The following is a 26,243-nucleotide window of genomic DNA, read 5'->3' on the forward strand; positions in this document are numbered from 1 at the left end:
CAGCCGCGGCTCCCGGGTTTCTGGCGGCTGAAGAGGAGTTTTGCCCCGGGTCGGGCGGCCCGGGGCGCGGAGCCCCGCCGGGGCGGGCGGGGAGGAGCGCGGCGGCCCGGCCCCTCCCCTCCCCTCCCCTCCCCTCCCCTCCCCTCCCTCCCCTCCTCCGGGGCGCTGCGGGGCGGCAGCGGGCGGGGAGCTCCGCGTCCCCCGGCGGCGGGGGCTGCTCCCCGCCCCGGCCCGGCCCGCCCCAGCCCAGCCCGGCCGGCGAGGGCTCACCAGCCGCCCGCTCCGCTCGCAGCCAGCCCCGCAGGGCTGCAGCCCGGGGCCCGGGCGCCGTCCCCGCAGGTGGGTCGGGGTCTCCGGGGTGCGGGGGGGGGGGGGGGGGGGGCTGAGGAGAGGGAGGCCGGCAGCGGTGGATGGGTGGTAGCAGAGCGGGGTGGCCGAGACGAGGGGTGCCGCTTACCTCCCGAGTTGCTTTGCTACCCCGAAACTCTTCGCTTTGGAGTCTTTCGCTGCCCGGGCCCCCTGCCCCGCGGCGCGCGGGGTGCGGTGGGGGCAGCCCTGCGAGCCCCCGCAGCGGCTGCCGAAGGGAGGAAGGTGGCAGCACCCGGGGGCTCCCGCTCCGCCGCAGGGGGCCGGTGGCGGCCGGCAGGCCGGGGTTAGGGTCGTATTTTTGGGGCTGGAGCGCTCCTCCGTTGCCGTTCGCTGGCTTGGCGGTGCCCAGCGCGCACCCCCTGAGCCCGAAACGGTGCCGGTGTTCGGTAGCTCGAGAGAGCGGAATCCCCGTCCCGAACGCCCCGAGCAGCGCTGCGGGGGGAGGCGGTGGCAGCGGCAGCCTGCCGGCGCTCCGCAGTGCAGAAGGGCCGTCTTGCAGGAGGCAAAGATGCGAAGTTGCAGCGCTGGTTCGTTTGTTCTAACAAAACTGCCGCTGCCTGGGCGAGCTGCGTGCGTGGCAGGGTTTAATTTGGGGGGAAGAAAGGTTGTAACCAACCCCACGGTGCAACCCGCCTCCCTGGGGAGACGGAGAGAGAGGGACCCGTGTGCCCCTTCAGTGCTGGGTCCTGCCCCTGCTTGCTGGGGGTGAGAGCCCCCCGGGGAGCACGCCGGCATCCCGTGCGTTTGCTCCTCCTCGGCTGCTGGAGTTGAGCATCACGCAGCACCCCGGGGCTCGGGCACGTCTCGAGGCGGGCGGCTCACGGAGCCCTCACCCAGACCTGGATTTTCCACTGCCCCACAGGTGCTCTGCAGCCTGAGAGGGACAGCGAGGAGGCCGAGGAAACTGGATCCCTGGCAACCAGGAGTATTAAGTGTTGAGTTGCAGCTGGCGTTTCATATGTATCCGTGATGTAGCTGCCGCATCGCCTCACCCGCCTGGTGCCGGGGCATTGCGTCCCCCTCTCTTGTTGCAGACCCCTGTGCTTGCACAGTTTACAAGCAGCGCTTTCCACCCGGATTCGGTTGCGCCTCCAGTTCTGGAGCTGCACCTCTCAAGCCCTGAGCGAGCCTCTCCGCCGTCTGCGGAGAGCCCCGGCCGGTGGACCTCATGGAAACCTTGACGTGGCCCTGTCCCTTGACGGGGCGGTTGCTTTGCCCAGCAAAGGGACAAGAAGCCTGAGTGAGGGCCCACCGGGTGAAGCTCGGCAGCCTGTGGTACCTGGGAGGTGAGACAGATGAGCCGTGGACATCTCTGGCTTTCAGAGCCTTGAATTAAATCTGGTTCCTAGGGGGAAATATTCCCTGCTGCTCGGTCAGCAGGGGCAAGGCGAAAGAGCTGTGGCGCTCCATTCTGCCTCCTCTTTCAGGCATACCATACGTCACTCGATTTCCAAAATCTTGCCAAATTTAAAAGACAAAAAAGAAAGAAAAAAGATGCTGAGCTTGTTAGGGTTAGCAGCTGTCCCCATGCTTGCGGCTTTGCAACCCGGCCATCCTAGCCCTGCTCGTGAAAACACAAGCTGGTGCTGCGAAGGCTGCAAGGGGCCGGTGTCTGATTGCATGAACTGTGCCTTTCTGCCAGCCTGTGAAACGGAGAGCTCTTGAGGGCATAGACTTGATCTGAAATGTAACTTTATGAAAATATCCCCTCTGCGGCCTCTTCCTCCTCTGCATCTGATAGCTCAGCAGCAAACAGCTTCAGTGGGGGTGAGCCTCTGCTTTTTAATTAAGTCATACACACCTCAACCACAAAGGTAGATCTCTCTTGTAAATCAAAATACTAAATCATCAGGCTTTTTTACCTCTTATTCATGGCGGCTCTCTAAAGATGGTACAGTTAAGAGAGGAAAAAATTGCAGGCTACACCTTCCCGTAAAGCTCTTTAGCCCGTTGCAGTTCATGAGGCTGGTGCAAACACCCTGAAGACGGGGGAGCTGACGGCGCGAGAGATGCTGGAGCTGCCAGTGGTGCTCAGGGCTGAGCCGTGCCCCGCAGAAAGCAGTGGCATTTGATAGGAATGGCCTGGGAAAAGGCAGTTTTCTGAAGGAGGTCGTGTCCACGGCTGGAGGGAAGCAGGAGAGGACCGTATAGGCAACGGAGGCAACGTGGATAGGCAGGGACCCCAGGCTCTGAGCGCTGAGACCTGGCGAAGCCGCGCTGGGATGCTGTCATGGTGCCTTGAGTCAGCGTCCCAGTGGGCAAGTGCCAGCGTCACGCAGCCACAGCGGGCTGTCCTGCAGCATCCTCGTCCTGTGGCAAGGTGCCAGCCTCCGTGGGGCAGGGATGCGGGAGTGATCCCTGGCAGGGATCCAGGATTGGCCAGCCCCGCAGATGGGGGGCTCGCTGCTTGCCCCGCAGTGGCTGCAGGGACGGCAAAACGCAAAGCAAATGCTTGGGGATTCTTGCATGCCTCCAACGTTTCGTCTTCTTGGGTGTGCCAGGCAGCCTGGTGGGCAGGAGCCGTGTTTCTGTGGGCACAGGGCACGGTGGCCGCACAGTCTGGTCCTGCAACCAGCCGGGGCTGTTCCCGATGAAGGTGTGGTTCAGCATGGAAATGGCCGTGTGTTTTTGGAAGGGCAGCCCCTGCCACCCCACTTTCAGGTCATCCACCATGTGCCCAGTGCTTGGGATGGGGACCCTCCTGGCCCGGGGCTTGGGGACAAATGGGGAGGTTGCCCCGTGGAGGCAGAACAGCACTTATGGGTGCGGTCTCCCACTAATAAATGAAATGATTGATGAAGTTGGTGGGAAGGAGCTTTCTGAGGGGTTTCTGACTGTTTCCTGCTGTGGCTGGGCACTGCATGGGGCGCCCTGCCGAGCCGCCCAGCGCAAGCGGGGATGAGCTCAGCACGATGGGGTTCAGCCCAGCCCCTGGGCTCCCAGCCCCTTCGGGGAGGCAGAAACCTGGAGGTTTACACTCATTTCATCCACGTGCTGCTCAGCCGCTGCTACTGCCGGGCACGTGGGAGGGCTCGGGTCTTCATGCGGCACAGGGTTGCTCAGCGGCAGCTCCCGGCACTCGGCTTACCTCCCTATCAGCTCTGGTCATGTTGGTCCCATCTGCAGCAAGATCCCCTGGGCTTTCAGTATTTCCTCACGGTTTTCCTTCCTTTGAGCATCTCCAATCTAGTCTGTCTCTATTTCTCACATGCCTATCATGGTATAGCAATTAGAGAGTTAAAAGCCTTATCAGCTCCCTCGTGGGAGATTGGTGAGTTGACTCCTTGCAGGACCGTGTGGTGGTTCAAAAAAGTAATGACTTTTTTTGCATGGAGGTTTCTTTAAATTCAAAACATAAACCGCAGAACTGAAAAGAGCTGGGTGGGTATTTAACCTGCATTTAAAAAGTTAAAAAGACTAGACACAGAGCTAAAGATGCCAGCCTGGTGCCATCCGCACCTGGAGCTGCAGGACCGGCAGTGGACAGACATGCAGCGCTGGGGTGACCAGTAAGATCGGTGTTCAGAAGCGATTGCCTTCATGATCATGGGAGATGCTGTCAGAAGCGGATAGGAGGCTTCAAAATCGCAGCTATCTTCAGTCAACACAGAATTTCAGGTTTCAGAGTCACCCAGTGAGCTCCCTGTGTGTTGGGAGACAGAAGCAGCTTGTCCTGCATCTCCTGCCTTTGCGCGTAGCAAGGTCCTGCAGCTCCTGGTGGTTATCACCCGTAACCTGGCGTGGGTCACAGAGCGGGAGCGTAGCCGGGGACACCGCCTGCGTGGGAAGATGACCTGATTTGGGTCTTGTGTCGTGACGCATGGCATGGCTGTTCAGGGAGTCTGCCAGGGATGAAGATATCCGAGAGGCCTGGAGGTGCCTCTGGAAATCCCAGGGGCAAGAACGGGATGGAGAAAGAGTGTGGTGCGATCCCTGAGAAGCAGGGTGATGGCTTTGCAGCTCCCTGGTGTTCCTGGGGACTGGGGCTTTGTAATCCAGGTTTTAGGATTACGTGATGAGCAGAGTTTCTTGGTTTTCTTTCTTTTTCCTTTTGTGTTTGTAGGGGAAAGTGTGAAAACTTAGATGCTGAAGTTTTAAATATAAATTAAAAATAAGCTTCAGATATGCTGTGCATTTTAACTCACGATTTTTAACTAGCTCCGTTGTGGGGGTGTTGTAGTAAGTCTAGCTTGTGATTTTTTTGATCGCCTTGGGGTTGGCAATATTGCAGGTTTCTCAGGTCAAACAAGAAGGGATCTTGTTGGACAAGAAGAGCAGAAGGAAAAAGCAGGAGCCTGTCTCAAGTGCCAGCGTTTTCTGAATTGCAAAACCCCACCTCGTGTCGTTCATCTCGCTGGAACAGTTATCCGGATGACTTGCCATCTTAAGTGTGCGGCCCAGCATCCTGTCTAGCTGGGGCTGGTCCCCACCAGCAGACCTCCATCTCCCATCAGCAGTGGTAGGAGCAGCACAGACCCACTGTGGGTGAGCTGAGGTCCTCCTGCTCCCCTCCCGCGGCGGCAGGAGCGCCTCTGCTCTCTGCACGTCGCTCCTTCCCCCCGGTTGTTCTTTGTCTCTCTAGCACGCAGGAAAGCCGCGGGTTGCAGCTGGCCACACAGACGTCTTCCCAAGAGGTTCTTCCCAGCAGATGTGCTTCTCCAGATGTGCTCTGCTCTTCCCTTGCAGAGCCGTACATGTACCATTTCTCTGTCGGGCCTGATATGACTGGACAGGATTGCAGAGCTAATGAAAACTGGCACATTTCTGAATGCAATTGTCCTGATGTCTGCGATTTGACATCTTCAGTTTTCCACTTTTTGATTCACTGAGCCGTGACATCGCTTTGTTCTTTGGGAAGAAGTCTCCCTTTCAAGGCTCGATCAAAAGAAACCGGTTGGGGTGAAACATTCATTCTGCCTGTGCTGGGCCCATACATGCTGCATCAATTTTTCAGCTTCTCTAAGTTTTTTCCTTCTGCTTTTTCAAAAGAAAGGTTTTGAAGGGAAGAAGGAAACTTTTGAGAGAGTCAAGATGTGCGTTTAGACGTCATCAACTGCGTCTTTTTTGAGGGATATTTATGCATTAGTCTGTAGTTGCTGAGCATTGGTAGATAAGTAATCTTGGGTCTTGAAGGGTCTAAAGAAACAGGTTTTCCAGCCCTGAAGATCAACCATTGAGATGACCGCAAATTGCTTTTATCCGAATGTTGTTCTTGAGTCAGTGCTTCCTTTTTACGTTAGAAGATGATGGTGCTAATGTTTTTCATGTGGTCCAGTCACTTGTTTCCTATCAACTTCAGGCTTGTTGGATCATGTCCACCTGCAAACCGATGCTCAGCCAAGGCCAAATATTAGCCGCTATGACCCAGCCAGCTGGCAGATGTAATACCACAGAGACCGAGGGCAGCAAGGGGAGGAGAACAAGGCAAGCAGAGCCAGCAGGCCGAGCAAGGGCTTTGCTTTACCTGATGCTGTGACTGCTTCCACAGGGTGTGTGGGCTGTCGGAAACTGCTCTCGTGGTGTTCCCTCACATCTGTTGTTTGAAAATCAAATGACAGTAAATTCCACTTACAGTCGGCATCGCTCTTTGCCTTCCCTTTTCCCTCGTGATGTTCAGGCTAACAGGAGCACAAGGAGGTGTTAATGCCCTCAGCCTTTCCCTTCCTCTTTCTAGGAGCTGAATTTTCTTCTGAAATTACCCAAATGGGAGCCTAATGTTTCTGGAGTGACAAATACAGAAAATGAGAGCTACCTCCTCTTGGGTGATGAAGGGATTGAGAGCAGCCCTGTGCAGAAGGTCTTGGGGATACTGGTGGACGAAAATTTGGATGTGAGCCGGCAATGTGCACTTGCAGCCCAGAAAGCCAACTGTTCCTGGGCTGCATCAAAGACAGCATGGCCAGCAGGTCGAGGGAGGTGGTTCTCCCCTCTGCTCCGCTCTGGTGAGACCCCACCTGGAGCCCTGCGTCCAGCTCTGGGGTCCTCGGCAGAGGAAGGACATGGAGCTGTTGGAGCAGGTCCAGAGGAGGCCACAGGAATGATCAGAGGGCTGGAACACCTCTGCTGTGAGGAAGGACTGACAGAGTTGGGGTTGTTCAGCCTGGAGAAGAGGAGGCTCCAGGGAGACCTTATTGCAGCCTTTCGATACTTAAAGGGGGCTTATAAGAAAGACAGAGAAAGGCTTTTTTCCCAAGACCTATCGTGACAGGACAAGAGGCGACAGTTTTAAACTGAAAGAGGGTAGATTTGGGTTGGACATAAGGAAGAAGTTTTTTACAGTGAGGGTGATGAGGTGCTGGAACAGGTTGCCTGGAGAAGTTCTGGATGCCCCATCCCTAGGAGCGTTCAAGGTCAGGTTGGACAGGGATTTGAGCAACCCAATCTAGTGAAAGATGCCCCTGCCCACACCAGGGGGGTTGAGCTAGATGATCTTTGAAAGTCGCTTCCAACCCAAACCGTTCTGTGATTCTGCTCCAGAAGTGATCCACCAGAATTGTTGGGCATTTTGGCCTTAAAAAAAACCCCAACCCCCCAAAAATCCACAAGTCTCTGCCCTCAAGAGACCCTTGAATTTTAAGGATGTGTTTTCTTACCTGTGTTGCTGTCTGTCTCCCCAACCATCGCCCAACCTCACCCTGAAGGGCAGTGACCCCCTGCAGCACCGGTCCCCCTCGGATGCTCTCCAGGCCATGGAGCAGCATTTTTGCTGGCTCTCACGGGAGACGGGAGACGGGCTGGAAATGCCTGTTCTTGCTTTGTTGCATACTAATGAGCGCTAATTGGCCTCGGCTTGTTATCAACGTTGCGCGGGAGCCATTTGCGGAATAGTGGTGTGGGGGCTGGGGAGACCCCAAGGGGCTCCTGCCCTCTGCTAAGGGGTGGCTTCTCAGAGGGATGGGGGCTGAACTGATGCTCCCTGTGGAAACGTCTCCATTTGTGAGCCATGGGAGGGCCGTGCCTGCTGGCCTCATGCCAGCCTTGGTAGTGGTCCACCTGGCAGGTGAGCTCCATCTCTGACGTGGCAGGAGGTTACAGGGGGTTATAGGGAGACCCCCTTGTCCTTAAACACGCCGGGGGGCATGGGGAGGAGTTGAGCCCTTTGCGGGGCTGGGCAGTGCTCGTCTGCAGGTCTTCTCGGCGTCAAAGGTTCAGTGCCCCTCTCCTACCTCCATCCCCAGGCACTGCACGCAGCCCCTCCACACGCTGTCTCATTTACCAGTGTTATCCCTGAACTGTTCCCCTGGGGCCTGTCTCCTCCTCTCCACTGCCCTTCTACCATTGTTGCAATACCTGGTGTTCGCTGCAGCAGCTGGATATCTCCTGCAGCCGTACCCCCTGTCCGATTGCTCAGCCTGAGAGAGGAAGGGCATGGAAACCTCCAGAGGGTGGTCCTGCCGGCGGGGAAACACCACCGCGGTTTGCTACAAGCTAGTGAGAGAGGGAGGCTTGATGGAGCTGGCTTGCACCAGCGGTCTTGAAAAAAACCTCTATCGTGCATGTAAAATTGTAAGTCTGGCTAATGTGTGATATTGTGTTTGTAGGATGCGGTGAGCTGATCTCGCGCTGGGGTCAGTCCTGGCGCAGGCAGGACGGTGTCCGGACCCACGGTACATCGGGGCTTCTGCCAGCAGGAGAGTTGCGGTTGTTGCTCCAGAGGTGGCTTTGCTAGTTTTGGATGAGTGGCCCGCTGACCCTGATGTGTTCGGGCTGGACTTGTGACTTCTCTGAAGCTGAAAATCAGTTTACACAAGATGAGAACGATGCCCGTGGCTTTTCTGGCAGTTGAATCCTAATTATTCCCTGTAAAGAACAGCAAGCTTCAGACCAGGTCCTGGTGACCACACTTCATTTTAAATTTACTCTTTCTTTGCTCGTGCAATGATGGGAGTTTTTCCAAAGAAAGGCTTGGTGAGGAGAGGGGATCAAAGCATCGGGAGTAGCGGCAGGGAAGGATGGAGCACCGGCCAGGCATGGGGTGCGAGCGCAGGGGATGCTCGGCTGGGGAGCAGCTCCGAGGAGCATGATATGGATAATTTTTTTTCCTCCCACCTGTTGTTAGGAGCAAATAGGGAGTGAGCTATTGCGCTTCCTCCCCAGCTGCTAACGACGGGAGACTTGCTTATGGTCGTGCACTGGAAGCTAATTAAAACCAGTGACAATGGTAATTGAGTAAGGATGCTTGAGGATAAGTATGACCTCATGTCTAAAATGGTAATGAGGCCTATTAAAATCTCCACCAAAAAGAGAAATGAAAGAGGGAACAGAGGCAAAGGTGGTGCGAGGGGAGCGGGCGCAGGCGGGGACGATACCTGGCAGCCAGAGCGCCGGGAGGGATGGGGAGCACGGAGGTGCCAGGCTTTTAAATCTCCTTAATAAACAGCCCGCTCCACAGCGAGCCGGGCTGCCGCTGGGGCCGAGCCAGCCAAAACACTTTGGTACACGTGTCATTCAAGCGTGTTCCTCCCCTGCTTGCCCGGGCCGGGGTTTAGGTCCCATTAGGCGATGGCAACACTTGTTGCTGTTTGTTGTTGTCTTCACTTGCTGGTTCTTTGCTGGAAGAAGGGACCGTGCCAGAAAACCAGCAGTGGCTGCCGGGGCCAGAGCGGGGCCTGCAAAGATACGCCCTGAAATTGCAGCAGTGTGGGAAAAACGCATTGGCAGAGGAAAGCTGCGGCAACCTCGGGGTGCCGGGGTGCCATGCTCCGGCACAGACCAGCACAGCACCCAGTTTCGGCTCTGCAATGGGGGTGTAGGGGCCGGGGGCCGCCGTGACCCCAGCGTGTGTTGGTTTGCAGGGTGGCGTAGCAGGGCTTGGGATGCCACCGTGCTACGCGGGGACTCGCAGCCTGTGCTGACTCACCTCGCCGCAGAGGACGCCCCGAGGGACACCGGGAGGTGGGCGCTCCCCATCCTGGCTCTGGATGTGCACCGCATCGCTTTGGGTAAGCTCAGCCTTGGGCTGCCAGACACCTTCCCTACGCCCTGCTGACACGGGGGAGATCCGGCATATGCCAAAGGCTTCTTCTCGCTGGAGAAAGCCGACCCTCATCCTTCTGGCAGGGGCAAAGGTACGGCTGGATGACGGCTGAGGATGTGCTATGGAGCTGGGATTCAACTGCTCTGAGCTCTGTGATGGCAGCTCCGGTTTTGGCAGCCAGGAGCAGCAGCAGCGGGCGCTGCAGGAGCTCTGCACTGTCACGGTGGTACGTACAGAGGCGGGGGAGCGCCCTGGGGCATGAGGTTTGCTCCGCAGAATTTGGGTGGAGGGATGCAGAGGGGGGCACAGGGGTGCAGCCACCAAGCAATCCCGATCCAGCCGGAGGCTGCATGCTGTCACCTCCTGGGATGGCCTCCAAGACCAGCCTTGCCTAGGTGACACCCAGCAGTTAGGCAGACGGTGAGGAAGCAGCCACGACAGCCAAGTCGTGTCAAGCAGCCCTCCCGTGTGTCAGCTGGTGTGACAGCCGCTTAGGAGTGGCCTGGGATGGCCTCCTCTGCCCTTGACCTTTCCCATCCCCTGGAACTTCAAAGTGCTTTTCAAATATGAGTAGAGCAGGATTTAATTAAAAGTCATCATCTGTAATAAATGGTACCTCCCCCCCACCACTAAGCCAGTGGAAATGACACCAGGATGCACTTAGTTGCAGTTGGCTCTGCATAAGGCTGCTGGATGGACCAGCGAGGCTTGGCCCGCTCAGCTCTCCACCACGGCCTGCACAACCATGGGCCTTTAATTAGAAGACCATAAGCTGCTTGGCTCCTCTGGCTCTGGCAGCTGCCTTACAATTAATATTCCCCCTGCTAGGGCCAGGATTTACTCCGCTCAGCGGCAAATGAAGCGCTCCATCAACTTCAAGTAGCATCAACATCCAGGGAAACAGCGATCGGGGTGGGGAGGTGTTGGGAAAGGAAAGGTGGCGACCACAGGGATGTTTCTGATCCCTGGGTGGTTACTGGGAAGAGGGTGCAGTAACGCTTTTGGCAGCAGCCAGAGGTGGAAAGATAATGCTGGTGGATGCAGCTGGGAGCGGAGTGTGGGAGCCCCGGGATGCTGAGTCCACCCTGCTCACCTTACTGGCAAAAGCCAGGTGTTGCCCTCGGGCTCAATGCAGAAATAGGATGGCGTTACAGCCTCGTACGGGCCCCGAGCAGCCCCATCAGCCCCTCTGAGCTCCAGGCAGGGGGGAAGATGGCCCCGATTCATGCTGAATGATGGGGTTTTTGCACAGCGAGTCCTGGTGTATGGGAAGGGGAACCGACGTGGCTGACCATCTCCACAGTCTGGTGTGGTCTTCATTTCCCAGAGAGCCAAAAGACTCCCCCAGGGAATGGGGAGACGGAAGAGGAGGTGGGGAGCAGTTTGCAGGAGGGAGATGAATATCTCCCCAGGGATCCCTCCCCGCCGCTGCAAAGCGGGGCTGAGCTGTGCACGCAGCTGTATCCCAGCATAACGCAGCAGCGGCGGCGGCTCTCGGCTGGCTGTCTCTCCCAGCCAGGGGTTTGCCTTACCCAGCAGCCCTGTGACCAGCGTGGCACCCGCGTGTGAGCTGCCAGGAGCCTGCGGATCAGCTGTGCTCGTGTGGCGGTGACACATTTTTGTTTTAAGAATTATGTGTTGGCTCTAATTCTCCAAGCTGTGCCTTGTTCTTGCTCGCCCAGAGGAGATGGAGCCCCGCTGGGGAAGAAGGAGACAAGGCATCGGCTTGAAACGACTGCCTTACTTCTCTCTGCAGATTCATTTCTAGCAAGGCTGGAAGCAGAAACAGCTCAGGCGTTGAAGGAAGAATTGGGAGTTTGGGGCAGTGGCAGCTGTCAGGAAAATAGTCTTCTGCCGTAGAAATTGTGTGCAGGTGAACTGGAATACCTGAGAAAGGGCTTAGCACCAGGGGAGTCAGTGAGGAGGTGTGCGATCCCAGCTCAGTCCCCGTCCTCCTCCTTCTCCTTAAAGGGGATGCGCCAGTAGTTAAATAAAAGTAATGCTTTTTTTAAAGCAAAAAAGATGTCAGTAACATGCACACAGAGTATGTGTGAACAAACCCACACATGCACACCCTGTTAAAAACGCTGGACTATTTTAGATCCAGAGTGGAAATAGGTTTCTTGTTTCACATAGGATCATTTTATGCATCCTATGTTAATAGGGAGATAGTAGAGAATACTTTTAAATGGAGATTTGAAACCATGAGGTCGCTTGTGTGCAAGGAGAGAGGTGCCTCCATCATACCCGCTTTGGGAGTGTCCCTCAAAAGCCAGTTCTCAGCTGATGTCTACCTTGGACCAAGTTAGTTTCCAGTCAGCTGGGAGATGGGTGGAACCCAGCTCGGTGTGTCACTGCGTAACGCGTCTGAAAAATGCTGTCCCACTCCCTTTTCTGTGTTTTTTTGCACCGACTGGTAGCTCTGCTGCTGGCTCCCAGTCACGTCAGCCGGCTGGCTGGTTATCTGCTGCGTGCAGGGGTAAGGGTGGGAGCCAAGGATGCCCTACCCAACTTTCCAAAGAAGCACGCTACAAACTGGGGTACCACAAGATCTTTCTCCAGAGAAGGTCCTTCTTTCCAGAGAAGGACAGTGGGGAATCTCTCCCACGACCAGGGCTGCCTGAGGTTTATGAGTCACTTGTACGGTTTCATTACGTATTTGGCCAGTTGGCCGTAAGAAGAGCGCTCCTGTACTGCCCTCTCTTCCTGGGCACTCAGCAAGTGGCAGAGTGTGTGTCCTCTCTACACACATCTCCTTAGCCCTGCCAGCGGGTCTCGGTCTACTGCCAGGTGTCTGCTCATGAGGAGGGGTTTGGGAGATGTGGTTTTGAGTCCTTTCTGGCTGAGCAGCAGCACTCGTGGGAGTGACCGTGCCAGCAACGTCCTCTTCCTTCTCATCCCTTTTGCCTCCCCCAGACATCTGACCGCAGTGGGAAGAGCTCCCCGTCCTTCTCTGCTGCTCTCCTGGGAGTTGTGTGGACGTTCCTGACCGGAGGAGTCCTGCTAGCGCTCTTCTTTCTTGTCTTTACAATTCGTTTCAGGAAAAACAGGTAAGGGCTTCCCTTTTCTGCGGTGAGACCTCCCCCGAGCTGGCGCAGTGGGGTCGGGCTCCTTCAGGGTACAAGCCTGAAGGGGCAGTACAGGGCAAGCAAGGGCAATGCCAGGGATATTGCAGCTTTCTCTATCACACCCAGTGTTGATCACTGGTGGAGACAGTCCTGCTTGGACCGCTCCCTTCCTCCCCAAGTCAGGGAGCTGTGAACAGGACAAGAGCGTGGATGCCCTCCAACGTAGCACAGGCAGCGGTGCATGGTCTCATCCTGAAGGTGCTATTCAATAAAACCATCAACAGGAGTGAGCGGGAAGAGAGCTGATCTCCTTCTCCGCTCCGCAGTCTTGACAGCATGACTTTGAGCAGCATAGCTCCACGAGCAAAGCCGTCACGTTCTCCACAGTGTGCACACTGGTTCCTGCTGCTGGGCCACTTGTAGTTTGAAGATATTGCTAACCTTTTTTTGATCTTGGTGGTTGTCCATGTTGGTGGGGAACATGATCTCCATTGGTGAGAGAAGCTGGTGAAGTGCAGGCTTTCTTTGGTGCTGTTCAGTCTGCACAGAGGCTGTAAAAAGTCCTGCTCCCCTGAATGCAGCATAAATCAAGCAAAAGGCTCAGTGATTCCTCATAGCTCAAACTGTCTCAGCCAGCTCTTAGCCTTCTTCAGCGATTCTGGATGTCTCACCTACCTCCTTGCCACCTCCTCCTCGGCTTCATTGGTCTCTCAACTGCTTCCCCCATAGAGATCCATCCCTCTCCCAAGCTTCACCTGCCAAAGCCTTTGTGCTCCATGTGCTGTTGGTTTGTAGAGGTGCATCTGTGTGCAGCCCAGGCTGCTGCTGTTCCAGCGCTCTGGTTGTGTTAAGTTAACGCTTCTTATAACCGCCGTGCAGCCAGGAGGGTCCTGCTCCTAAGGGTTTGTCTTGAGCCCTGCGCCTGCTGCGGTGCAGTAGCTGCATGACCTGCACCCCGGTCTCAAGCACTTGATTTACTGAAGCAGAGTGGTGTTGAGTTCGGTGGCCACCTTAATTGCTTACCAAATTGTTTCGGCCCCTGAAGATATTCTCAGAGCAACGCTGTAGGGGTTGTGCGTTTTTTTTATTTGCACTGCAGCAAATAAATACGGGTCTGCCTACTGAACCTGGGAGGGCAAAGGAGACCTTTTTCAGCGTGCAGCTGCGAGGCTGAGCTGATGAATATCTTTCCCCGGGGGCTGAGGCATGGCGAGGAAGGCAGGGAGGGAGAGAGCCAGGTTGAATCCCAGGCTCTGCGTCTGCGAGGCAGCAAGCCGGGAAGGAGCTCAAGGGTAGAGAAATGCAATGACTTAGCAGCAGATTGAAGGGACAGAGCTACGCGGGGGGATGGCAGGAGCTACGGCTTTCACTTGATGGGCTTGCTGGAGAAGGGTGACAGGTCGGGAGAGATCGGTGGGTCGATTCTCCCCTCCCTGAATACAGCTACGGGATTATGAGCGATGGGGTGAAATTACAGAGGGGAAGCTGTAACCTGAACGTTGCTGGCAGCTTCCTGAAGTTGAGACTGTGCCGAGGGCGGAGGTATCTCCTCAAAGGGAGGAGCAGTGGGAAGAGCCTGTTCCTGGAGTCATTTGTAGCTGCTGTGCCCAAAGCTTGCTGCTGGGGACAGTCACCCCGGGCTGCGTTGGCGAGGTTTTCCACTTCTGCCCCTTTACAGCAGAGGACAGTGGAGGAAGATGTTGGCCTTGAACCTGGGGGGCTGAGCTGGGCGCTGTGCTGCGTGCCACCTGCGTGACTGTGGGGATGTGTGGCCACAGCACATGCTGGCACCACTGCACGCCTTTGCGTGCCTGGCACAGGTACTGGTAGCAGAGACCGGCCTGTGGTGACCCTGTCTGCTTTGCTGCTAAAAGCCCATGGCTTCCCACAGTTTTGTCCATAAAGACACTGGCTGACGCTGCCTGAGGGATGCTTTTCTGTGGTGCAGATCCATGTAGGGGGTAGAGGTGCCATGGGGCAAGCCTGGTACCCATCTGTTTTGGGGAGAAGGGATCTCGCTGTCCCACAGGAGTGCCGGGGTAGGGCAGAACGAACACTTTAAGGAGAGTGAAGCACTCCAGCAATACAGGGGAGAGGACGGGGTATGCACCATGGAGAGGATGGGGTATGCACCATGGAGCAATGGCTGAGCTTTAGGAAGAGCTGAGAAAAGCCGGGGCTGGGGGCGGGGGACAGTGTGTCAGCATTCCTTGTGGCCGTCATCATCCCTGTAAGGGGACCTTGCCCCTGTGCTGCCAGGTCCTAACGCTCAGTAACTGTCACCGCCTTCCCTGCTTTGTTTCCTGGAGGATCGTGAAGATGTCCAGCCCCAATCTGAACATTGTGACCCTGCTGGGCAGTGGCTTGACTTACACTAGTGCTTACCTCTTTGGGATTCCAGAGCAGAGCCTGCCATCTGGAGACTTGGAAAAGCTTATTCAGGTGAGCGGGGGGGGTTTGCTGGGACGGGTGCCTTCACACATCCACACACGTGCATGTGTATGCGTGTTTGTACGTGCTCGCTCTCAGCTGCAGCCTGTCGCCACCTCGCTGCTGGGCGCGTTTGGCCGGGCTGTGGTTTCCACATACCCAAAACGCAACCAGATGCTCTCCGTCTGAATGGCTTTCGCTGTTTGTGCAAACCACAGCCGCACCGGGGGGGGACGACAAGGCAAGGCAGGTCCCCAGGGGAGAGGCAGGCAGGCAGGCTGCTGGCCTTGTAAAAGTGCAGTTGGGAGAGGTGAGCCTGAAGGGAGATGGGATCCTCCACACAGCCGCTGCCCGACATGGCACAGGTGCTGCGAGATTGCAGGCGAGTTTTTTTTTTTGGCTGCAAAGCAGATCTTCATCAAAACACTGGCCCGTGTGATGAACCCCCGTGTCCTGACCTGGGGCAGCCGCCCTGCCAGACCAGGGACTGGGCATGCACCCGCGTGGCAGAGTGGGACGTGGGAGAGAGCACGCTCTGCCGTCCTGCTCAGCTGCTGGGCTGAGGATAATTAACGGAGGTGCCAGCGAGTGATTTATTGGTGCTGGGACCCTCCGTGCCCCTGCTGCTCGCAAGCTGCCTGGCTCTCCCTGCCTGCTCCTCCGACGACAGCCTCTCAGGGTGGAGAGGAAAAGGCAGGCAGCAGGCATGCCTGCAGAGGAATACATGCCTTTTAATTTATTTCACCCTGCAGTCAGCTTTCTGGTATCCGATATGACCCTCCAGAAGCCAGAAGGCCATAGACACATCCCCGTCCATCTTTACCGCGTCCCTGGGTGGGAGGGCGCGGGGTGTCCCCGCGGTGCCCGCGGCTGCCCCTTCAGCCCCCTGGCTCTGCCCCCCGGCAGGTGCGGCTCTGCCTGCTGTGCGTGGGGACCTCCCTGGTGTTTGGCCCCATCCTGGGGAAAAGCTGGCGGCTCTACAAGGTGTTCACCCAGCGGGTGCCGGACAAGCGGGTGGTGAGTACACAGCACCCGGGGGGGGGAGGCAAAGTCCCCAAGCGGGGTGAACACTAGCGAGTCCCAAACCGGTGCGGGATAGCAGATAAAACCAGCACGTGACAGGGGTGGGCGGCACAGTCACAGGTCTGCTTTCACACCTAGCTGGGCATGGGCCCCTCATTTATTCCTGCACAATGAGGCAGGAGCTTTTCCACTCTACAGGCAAGTGCGTGCCCTGCCAGGCTGCCTGTTCCCCAGCCCCATCACCGAGTGAGGTCTCGTTCTCATTTTACATCAGCTGTGTGCCTTCATTACGCTACACGCCAGTGTTTGTTTGTGTCCAGGTCTGGACTGATTGTTTTTGTGGGATGAAAATAAGCCAGGTACCCTCAAGGGCATCTGATGTAGGGCTGCCCGCAGATGCATCTCATCTCCTCTTGAAGGGAGCTCCTCTGCAGCACTGAAGGAAGGGGATACAGCAGCTGAGAGGGAAATGGGAGCTACCTATACAAATCTGTGCATATAACAGTGCACTTGCAGCTTTCAGTGGCCTCTTTCCAACTGTGAAAATAGTAGGTCTCAAAGGTGAGACGAGAGGGTTTGCAGGGGAACCGGGTGCCAGCAAGGACTCCTATTCCTGAGAGACCGGGATCTGTGTTAAACTTGTAAAATTATAATCCTACCAGCTTTTTCTCACCACCCCTCCCCCCCCACCCCCCCAACCCCCCCTTTTGGTCTCTGCTTGTGATATGGGCATAAGGGATACTCTTGTTTTGGAAGAGGTGTTTTCTGTCGTAGCATTTACCAGCTAGCTGCACCATCAGGGAGGGTTTATACCTGGCCCCAAGCCTGATCAGGTCTCCAAGAGTTTGGGAGCTGGAGACAGAGATCCTGCGGCCAACTTGGATGTAGGTGAGCCACTGGACTCCACTCTGGGGGAGGTATTAGGATGGACATGCCCCTTGGAAGAAACAACCAGAAAGAGACCCAGGAGACAGAGGTTATTGGTGTCCATTTGCCCCCCATGGTAACGCTTACTTCTTGCGTGTTTGCAGATTATCAAAGACCTGCAGTTGCTGGCGATGGTGGCAGCGTTGGTGCTGGCGGATGCCGTGTTGCTGTTGACATGGGTATTCTCTGATCCAGTCCAGTGCTTCCGAAGCCTCAGCGTCTCACTGCGGGTAAAGGGATGAGGAGGGGTGGTGGAGCGTTGCACCGTGTCCTGTCTGATCTCTGTGGACAAAGTTGGTGGGTGGTCAGGCTTAAACAGGTACTGTTTAAAAACATAGAAAGAAAAACAAGCCAGAAAGCCTTCTGGGTGCTCCGGGTTGGGTTTCTGTCTGGCCAATTACAGAGGCAAGGTTCCGCTCCAGAATTTCCCGGTTTGTGCAGCCAAACCTGGCAAGGGACAGCTGGTTGCAGGGCTTTGGTTTGCCAAGCAGTGGGGCCTGGTGGATGATCTTCGCCAGCCCGTGCAGGTCACCTGGGTGACACAGGAGAGGTCCGTGGCATCTGCAGATGCTTTAGAGAAAGGTTTAACCAGCCCTGTTGGCAGCAGAGTGCCAACATCTTCCTCGCTTTAACCCTCTGCCCCTGGCAGCACCAGCTTCGGCCTTTCCTTTTAGGAATTTATAGAGGAGATCTGCTCAAATGTGTAGACCTGCCTGCCCATCAGTCCGTGCCTGCTCCCGGGCAGCAGCCTTCACTTCTGCCTTCTGCTTGCCTCCTAGGCGACAGAGAAAGGCATGAGCTGCTCGGTGAGCCGGGTGCAGTCCTGTGCATCTCTTTATTCTGATCTTTGGCTCGTTCTCATTTTAGGGTTTAAGGTACGTAACCTCCTTATTCATTTTTGCATTGTATCTCGCCTCCCAGTCTCACAGCCTAACTGCCTAGCAGCATTCGTAGTTTTGCTGCCCTCCCAAGCTACGATGAGATTCCAGCTACTCCTGTTCATCTTGAAAGCCCTCCCATCTCCAGTCCTTCCTATCTTGATGTTTTCTTGCATTCCCTTGTAAAAGCTGTTATCCACTTGTCCCCTGCCTGACCATCTCTTTTACGTACACCGTGTACATACTGTCTCTCTAGTTCTCTCCCTGCAACCCCCCATGCCTCATCTATCTCCCTTCTTAAAACTTGCGTCTTACTGTTTTCTGAAGCACACTTTTTCCATAAAGCCTCAGATGACCATCCACTGCAGTGATGCACTTTGCAGCTCAGCCCGAGTCCTCTGACCCCAGAGCGGGGAGGTGCTGATGACAAGTGCTTGGTGCCTACCTCTGCAGGATGCGTATCAGCTTAATTATACCACCGAGGTACACTTTCACTGGCGTAGCTTGCACGTGGCCATTCTTATTCCAGAAGAGTTAGTTATACTGATGTAACTATGGAGGTATAATTATCACTGTAATTATCTGTGGTCTCATGTGTCTCTGGGTTGGCAGAGGCTGGACGCAGTTCAGAAAGCTGATGTTGATGAAGCTTGTGAGATCACAGCCTTGCTGCGGGAATGGCTCCATCTCTGCGTGCAGTACAGGCAGTTCCTTTCTGACTCACTGTAATACAATACTCATTGGCCATCTACCCAAAATCGTAGGAAAAAGAGCAGGAAGAGACCTCACGACACGGCCAAGTCCTTCTCCCCCCTATACTTCATTTTAAAGACATTAGTCTAGGCTGTCCTTAAAAGTCCTTTGGTGCTAGGGATTGCAGGCGTTCCCTGGGCTTTCGGTGCTGTGTCTCCACCTCTGATTTTGTCCGCAGTTTGTGTTAGGGTTTAGACAGGTAATGCTTTTGCCTACAGCCCCTACAAACTGCTTTTTGGAATAAAACATCCCCAGTACTAGTCCCAGGTACTCTTCGTTAGCGTTGCGTTGAACCTGACCCTGATCCTATCTGCCTACTGGGGGTCATGGAGTTCGTTCTTTAGTGGTTCCTCTGGAGTTTATCTGGATTTACACTAATGTGACAGTAGGCTCTATCTCTGGGCGCACTGCTTATCTTCCATGGCATTAATGTGCTCAGCCCTTTGTGAAGCCGCTCGGTGTGTTATCTTGGTTTTATTGGCACAGAGCAATGAGCAGAAAGGACTTGCCGAGGACATGCCTGGAATCAGGACCAAAGTCCCCTGCTCAAGATTAAAACAAACAAACAAACAAACAAAAAACGTAGTCCTGTGCTTACTGAAGGTCCTAGTTTACCCGATGGCAGTGCTGTTGTCTGTGTCCCAGATGGACTATAGGAATTTTAAATGGGACTTTGGTGTTGTTTTTTTTTTTTTTTTCTTGCTCAGGGATTAGGAGTTGGCTTGCCTTTGAGCCGCGTATTTGGAGATGCCCCTTGGTGAACGTGGTTATGATCCAGTGCAGATCCTATAAAGCAGGGTTGGGCATCAGCCTAATTCCCAGTGAGGCAGGTCTCACTATTACAACCCCTCCTTGAGAATTCATGGTGCTCTGAAGTTGGGAGTCTCGCCAAAGGCCGTGGACGTGAACCTCTCTTGCCTATGAGAGTGTCATTCCAGACCTTAACTCTGGCAGTGGCCTTCATGGTCATCAAGCAGCCACAGCATGGAGGGGTCCAGAAGGGTCTACAGAACATCTGCACCACAGGTCACAAAGTACTCCTTGATGCCCAAGTAACAGTTTAATATCTCTTAGTAAAAGGTCAACAGTTGCCCTTACTGTATAGCACAGGAATAATGTAGGAGTCACATTCCTGGAATTCTGGGTCCTTGCAGGAGCAGGGATTTTGTTAGATGGTATTTCCAAATGATCCTGAAGGCAGACCATGCCCAGGCCTATGGAGGCAGGCAAAAAATACTTGGTGTTTCCTGCTGGTGTGCCCTAGGGAAGGCAGGATTCAGCCTGCTGGGTAGTTTAATACTGAGCACACTGGAAAGATGCACGCGTGGGATGCTTGAGGGGCAGCGTGAGAAGCTTGCTCCGAAACAGCCGACCTGCTCTGGGGGAGGGAGGGCCTCTGTGCACAGAGCACTTCTCTAAGCCCCTTTCGCCGCTGCTAGGGTCAGGCAGGAAACGGCGAAGGGAAGGGAGAAGAATTGCACCTGGCAGTTTCCTGGATTTCTATTTAAAGAGGCACCAAATACATCCTCTTCCCTCCAGTCTAAACCTCCACCTCTTCTGCCTTGCTTTTTCCTTCTGAATGTCCTTCTGAATCTCCTTCCCGCTCCTTCAGAGGTAGGTCGTTGCTCCTTGATGGCACCCCACCGCTGCATCCCTGCAGGGACCTCCATCTCCTGTCTGTCCGTCTTTGCTGCTCCTGTTCCAGGCTGCCCAAGGGGAGGTTTTCACATCTTGCCTCTCCCGGCCGTGCCCTGCTCCGTGGCATCGCCTGCCGACCTGACCCTCAGCTCCTCGCACCCCTTGGTCGGGACCCCCATGGCCCGCCAGTGCCTTCGCTCCTGCCCTCCCTCCCCAGCCGCGCTTCTGACCTGCAGCAGCGTGCTGGGCGTCTGCTGCGGTGTCACCAGTGCGCGCTGAAGGTCTGCGTTATAGATCAAAGAGCATTAATTAGGATTGCACTGAGTGTATCTGAGCTCACCAGGCTCGGTATGAGGTGGGGGTTGACACCATCAGGCTGTAATTTTCCACACTCTGGAAACCTCTTTTTTCTGCTTCCAGAGTATCCTCCTGCTGTATGGGACCTACTTGGCCGGTCTGACCGACAATGTCAGCTCCCCGCCAGTCAACCAGTCCTTGACGCTCATTGTCGGGGTCAACCTCGTTTTCCTGGCTGCTGGCACTGTCTGCTTAGTCCACCGTTTCTTCCGGACTTGGCACAACTTGCTGTTTGGTTTTACCTCTGGAGGCATCTTCGTGTGTACAACCACAATCAACTGCTTCATCTTTGTCCCACAGGTATGCTGCCACCTCTGTCCCGCCACCTGGCTGGAAACGGGCACATTTTCGGAGTTTAACAACAGCAGCTATGTGGGCCAAAGCACTTATTTTCCTGCTTCTTTCCCCAAATGTTCGGGCTCAGCTGCACAGCTCATCCTCCAAGCCCCAATGGCTCTGCTTCCCCAGGCAAGTCCCCTGAGTCTCCAGGGAGTGCCGGCGCGTTGCAGAGCTACTGCTCGGAAACCCTCCTGCAAGAGCGTGCTGTGGGTGGCAGCCACACAGAGGGCATGCATGGAGGCGAGGCGGCTGCCACCCTCCTCCTCCTCCTCCTCCACGTGGGTGGTGGGATCAGTCTTTCATGCCTTTGTCCTCTCCTCATACCCCACGTGCCTGCTCCCACCAAGGGTTTCTGCCCACGGCAGGGATGGAGGTGGGCTCAGGCAATCCAGATGGCCTTGCCAGGCTCAGAGGCTTCGTGGCTGCCGGCGGTCCCCAGGGGAGGCTGTCCTCCTCTGCGCTCTCGGAGGAGGAAGCTGGGCTTTGTTGCAAGCGAGGGGGAGGACGCGGAGATGGTTTGAGGAAGCCTTTTGTGGCAAGGCGAGGCTCTTCTGCTTGGTGTGTCCTCCAGGAGCAGCCTGGTCAGGACGTTAGTGGGAAAAATGCTCCCATTGTTACAGGGAGAGGAAACAGTTGTTTACTCAGTGTGATGTTTGGAGGGATGTTTGGGCTCAAGGAAATGAGGTGAGAAAGGGAGGAAGAGGTGAAGCTGAAGAAAGAGCAGATCTGTGCAAGAGAGGTCTCGGGGGATCTCACCAATGATGTGCATAAATACCTGTGGGGGTGGAGTAGGGAGGGGGGAGCCAGGCTCTCTCAGCAGTGTCCACTGACCGGACAGGGGACAATGGGCACAAACTGAAACGCAGGAAATTCCGTTTAAACATCAGGAAAAGGTTGGGGCTTTTTTCTGTGAAAGTTGTAAAGCACTGGAGCAGGTTGCCCAGAGAGGTGGTGGAGTCTCCATGCTTGAGGATATTTAAAACCCAGCTGGACACGGTCCTGGGCAGCCTGCTCCAGGTGACCTTGCTTGAGCAGGGTGGTTGGACTAGATGATCTCCAGAGGTCCATTCCCACCTCAGTCGATGCAGAATAACTGCAGAGTCCCAACTCACTAGATGACCAGCCCATGGGAGCAGGATCCAAACCTCCTCTGACAAGCACCGAGCCTGCTGGGGATGCTCTGCCAAGCGTGAGGTCTCTTGGAGTGAGGGCAGAGGAGCTGATGAGCTGTACTTGCACTCTGCCTGTACCATTTTTTCTGCTGTAGCCTAGGGGCCTTGAACATTTTATTTAACTTGGATCTTTTAATTCATCAACTTGTTTTTCCTAATGGGCTTGCTCTTCTATTGCTCATCCGAGATCAATAAGCAGTTGGAGCTGGGCTGCACAAGGCTTCCACACAGGCACGAGACAAGAAAATGGATACTAAGCGTTGCTGTTTTTCAGCTTGTCACCAGTGATTCAGGGATAAGGAGGCATGCGTGACACTCTCTTTGTCTGTTGCAGAGTCGGGGACTGGGGAGAAGGGGGCAGGGGCTTTTACGGCACGCTTAGAGGTTGCAGCGCAGGCAGGCACCAACCGTCTCTGCATTAAAAGCTGGAGCCAGGGACAGGGTAGGGCTCAGATGGGTGGGAGGCTCCAAGCGACCCTGCAGCCCCTCGCCCAGCCGTCTCTCGCCGCCCGTCTCTGCTCCTCCGTCACACCCTGCCTTTGTCTCCCCTCTTCATCCCTTTGTCTCCTTCGCGCTGGAGCTGCGCCTGCCTCCCGCCGCGTCGGCAGGGGCTGCGCGTACCGCGCCGATAACGCCCTCTTCTACTCCCCAGCTCAAGCAGTGGAAAGCCTTTGAAGAAGAAAGCCAAACCGTGAGCCACATGGCAAAATATTTCACCAGCCCGAGCAGGAGCTGCCGCTCGGTGTACAGTGAGGAGCAGCTCTACCAGCTGATAGGGGAGAAAAACTCCATGAAGCGGCTGCTCACCGAGGTACGGGGCTCTGCCAGCCCCGCTTGGCCCTGCTGGCTTCTCCCCTTCCCTTTAGTGGGCTGAAGGCTTTGCAGGGTGGGAAGCCCTCCCTCACACCCGGGTCCTCACTGGTGCTCCCCCTCCGGCCTCTTCCCTCTGGAGGGGAAGAGCCGCTTTGTTTTGTCACATCACTCTGCACCCCAAAGCACCAAAATTCAGGCATAATCTGGAGGGTTTCAAAAAAACATGGAGGGAGAAGAGCAGGAGAGCCTGGTTTCCACAGCCCAGTCAAACATGGTTAATTTAGAGGGGAGATGCTCTGTCTTGGGAAAGCCCCCAGCCTCCTGCTCCCTCACCTGCACTGCATGGGTGGGAGCATCCCAGCTCAGAGAGCCGCCTGCCCCGGTACCCCCCTTCCCAAACCGGCATCTCGGGGGCTCTGGGGGGCTCCGGGGGAGGAAGAGGTCACACACGCTGCCCGTGTGGCTCTTGCAGGCCAAACCTGCTAAACCTGCCACTGTGCTGCCTCAGAGCACCTCTCGGTGCGGAGAGGGGCGATTCATTTTCTGGCAGTGCCTGCTTCCAAATCAGCAGCGTTTTTGTACCCTGTGCCCGCCCCACGCTTGACAGGCTTATTTGTTTGATGCAGAAAAATGCCGTGATTGAAAGCCTGCAGGAGCAAGTGAGCAGCGCCAAGGAGAAGCTGATGAGGCTGATGTCTGCGGAGAGCAGCTGCAACCCCCATGCACCTCCGGCAGCTCCCTGCACCCGGAGTGCGGGGCAGCGTGGGGATGCGCTGGGGGACCGCTGCCCCCCAGATCCGGAGCGGGATGGGTGGCAGCCTCCCCGCTTGCTGGGTACATCACCTCTTTGCAGTGATGCTCAGGACCTCCAGAAAGATGTGAGCCATGAGCCTGTTTGCTCTCGGACACTGCTTTTTGACATGGGGGACGGCCTTGAACGTGGCCTGAAAGACACCCAGGAGCACGGGATGCCTGCGGGGCAAGGGCAGCCTCCAGAGCAGCTGCCAGGCCAGGACATCTCAGCTGGCGTGGCCTGGGAGTCGTCCCCCAAAGTCAGCTACGTCAGCAGTGAGAAGCTGCGGGAAATCTTGCAGGAGCTGAGCCTGGATGGCAAAACCTACAGCTCGGCCTTACCTGGCGGGACCTCACACGGCAGCCAGGGCCCCCCAGGCGAGCAGGGAGGAGCATGGGGAGCCCAGGAGGGCTACCTGGGCATCCACACGCCCCTCAGCCCCTGCCTGGCAAGGCGGCGGCGGAGGATCCTGCTAACCCCTGCCTCCACCCGCTTCCCCGGGCACCTGTCCCCCCGTGCTGGCCGTGGGGTGAAGGAGGCGGGCAGCTGGGGCCGTGGGGAGTTGGCACATATCTCCCTGGGGAGGGAAGGGGAGATGGCTGGCGGAGGGCTCCTTCACCCACCAGCACCGTCCCCTCCAGCCATCCCTGGGGAGGGCTGCTTAGAGCCAGAGGGATGGCCGGGATGGCCGGAGTCCCAGGGTGCTTCCCTGTGCATCCCGTGGGAGCAGCGGCAGCAGGGTGCCCCGAGGGGACCCGCTGAGGCCTCCCTGCGCTCACTGTACTATTACCCGGACTCCGACTCCAGCAGCAGCAGCTCCGAGGAGATATTTCACGGCTGCCACCGGCCCTGCTGCAAGGTCTGCTTCCAGAGCCCGCGCGGCTCCCTGGCCAGCAGTAGCACGGACACGGACACAGAGCCCAGCAGGCACACGGGCCACCGGACAGAGCACCACAGCGGCCTCCAGCCCGTAGTGAATTTCAAAGAAGATCTGAAGCCCACCTTTGTGTGACTGGGAGCACCCCTGCACCAAAGGCACGTGCCCTTCCGCCCCCAAAACGCTGGGTGTTTTCAGTGATGCTAAAGCCACACGTTCCTCCGAGGGATGCGTCTTGCTCTGGCATCTGGGGGTCGGGAATAAGTCTTGCCCTGCTTTGGGTTGCCCTTTCAGCCCCAGCCTGGTCAGTGGTGACTGCAGACCATGTTTGCCTGAGAGGTGGTTGGCAGGACTCGGGGAGGTGGCGGTGGTTTTGTCCCAGCTGCTCTGGGCAGCTGCCTGGACCCCGCAGATAGCTGGCACCTCTGTCCATCTTGCTGACAGCAGTGGAAAGACTGGGGCAGAGTGGCCTGCAAGAGCCCAAAATTAATCAGAGGGCTCCTTCCCCGAGGCTGCCGATGCTGAGCCTCCCACCAGCATCGCACCCAGCTGGAGATGGGAGAGAGTCGGACGCCAGGAGCACTTGCAGGCTGCCGCTCGCCTGGGGATGCTGCTCCCCCAGCAAAGCAAGGACCTCGGAGTGGGATGCGCGCAGGAGACTTTTGGGGCAGGTTTTTTTTTTTTTGGTAGTGTCTGAGTGAGAAAATGGAGTCCAAAGGTGACATCCCTGGAGGTGTCCTTGCGTTTTGTGTAGTTCAGTTTCATGGTCATAGGTGAGACTCGGGTCAGAGCCGAAGGGAAAGACAAGCTAGCAATCGCAAAAGAGGATCTGAAAAGGTTTTTCTTTTCTTTTTTTGCCTTGTTTTTTCTGGGGCTTGTGCCCTTCTGCATGCCTTTGTATGGATGACGTAGTCTGAAATGAGGTTTGTTTAAATTAATGTGGTCTGTTTAATTTCTATCTTAGAAATATCAAGAACAGTAAAGCTGGCGTGCCTGCTTTTTCATGAAGGCGTTTCAGCGTGTCGTTGCCTCCACAGGAGGAGTCAGGGGTGCTGAGACCTGGCACCCGGTGCATTGAACAACCCTCTGGAGAAAGGCTTCGTTAAAAGGGCAGGTGACAGAGGAATCCCACACCCGGTTTTGAACGATGTACGTTAGCACTGCCCGCTCCGTTATGGTGAAATCCCGCACTGCTGTGTCCCTTCACCAGCGTCACCTTTTTTTTTCCCCATTGCCGCCACTGTTTTCCAAGCTTGCTGAATTTCTAGGGCAAATCACCAAAGCCGATAATCTTATGGGGAACAATATTCCCATAGCCCCTCTTCGCCCCTAAAATGGAAACACCCCAGAGGGCGATCCCAATTATTTTTTTTTGTTACCTTTAGCTAACAGAAACCAGTTTTCTTCAGTTTTTCTTTTACAGCTGAGCACGTCACAGCTCTGGCCTGGGTGAAATGCATTGACTGGGTGTCTTCTACTGCTGCGGGGCAAATCCGCAGTGGGGGCTGGAGGCAGAGAAGCCCAGACAGGGTGCAAATGTGGAAAGTCTCCTGAGGTCGCAGCGGAGGGGAAGGCTGCCAGCGCAGCCCTTGCTGGCGTGGAGGGATGCTGAAGAAGCAGGAGGTGGGTAGGGGCGGCGCAGGGGGAGGTCAGCACAGGGATGCGGCAGCGTGCCCCTCCGCATGACTTTCTTGGGCATCCCCAAAAAGCGGTTTTTATAATCTGAATCCATCCTGTGCCAGACTGAAGCAGCACCCTACGGCCTGGCCCCAGGGGAGCGGGAGCACCCTGCGAGCACGCAGCGGCCGGTGATTTATTTATAGCCATCA

At 56.0% G+C, this 26,243-nt stretch overlaps 1 protein-coding gene across 6 annotated transcripts; it reads left to right on the plus strand.

Moving 5' to 3' along the window:
- Positions 1-214: 214 nt before the first annotated feature.
- GPR156 (G protein-coupled receptor 156) lies at positions 215-25,416 on the plus strand. 6 transcript variants are annotated; one of them, XM_087759034.1, is made up of 11 exons: positions 215-339; positions 9,165-9,311; positions 9,430-9,572; positions 12,263-12,396; positions 14,724-14,856; positions 15,751-15,861; positions 16,899-17,024; positions 17,574-17,669; positions 20,484-20,720; positions 22,584-22,742; positions 23,371-25,416. In XM_087759034.1, the coding sequence occupies exons 3-11, from the start codon at positions 9,468-9,470 to the stop codon at positions 24,547-24,549; spliced, it is 2,280 nt and encodes a 759-aa protein (XP_087615160.1). In that variant the 5' UTR covers positions 215-339; positions 9,165-9,311; positions 9,430-9,467; the 3' UTR covers positions 24,550-25,416. The 6 variants fall into 6 exon arrangements, with proteins under 6 accessions (XP_087615160.1, XP_087615163.1, XP_087615164.1 ...); XM_087759035.1 differs by lacking the exon at positions 215-339 and adding an exon at positions 1,272-1,655; XM_087759036.1 differs by lacking the exon at positions 215-339 and adding an exon at positions 8,085-8,197.
- Positions 25,417-26,243: the final 827 nt, after the last annotated feature.

The sequence above is a fragment of the Nipponia nippon genome, unplaced genomic scaffold (genome assembly GCF_047370975.1).
Source record: "Nipponia nippon isolate SJK-2023a ecotype South Korea unplaced genomic scaffold, ASM4737097v1 scaffold_2, whole genome shotgun sequence".
Classification (NCBI taxonomy): domain Eukaryota; kingdom Metazoa; phylum Chordata; class Aves; order Pelecaniformes; family Threskiornithidae; genus Nipponia; species Nipponia nippon.

Bases quoted from the DNA above. Each gene is read 5' to 3' on its own strand.
- GPR156 (XM_087759034.1), top strand. From the start codon at position 9,468: ATGGAGCTGGGATTCAACTGCTCTGAGCTCTGTGATGGCAGCTCCGGT. The intron at 15,862-16,898 runs GTGAGTACACAG...GCGTGTTTGCAG, and splicing joins GGGTGCCGGACAAGCGGGTG to ATTATCAAAGACCTGCAGTT. The intron at 17,025-17,573 runs GTAAAGGGATGA...CTTGCCTCCTAG, and splicing joins GCCTCAGCGTCTCACTGCGG to GCGACAGAGAAAGGCATGAG.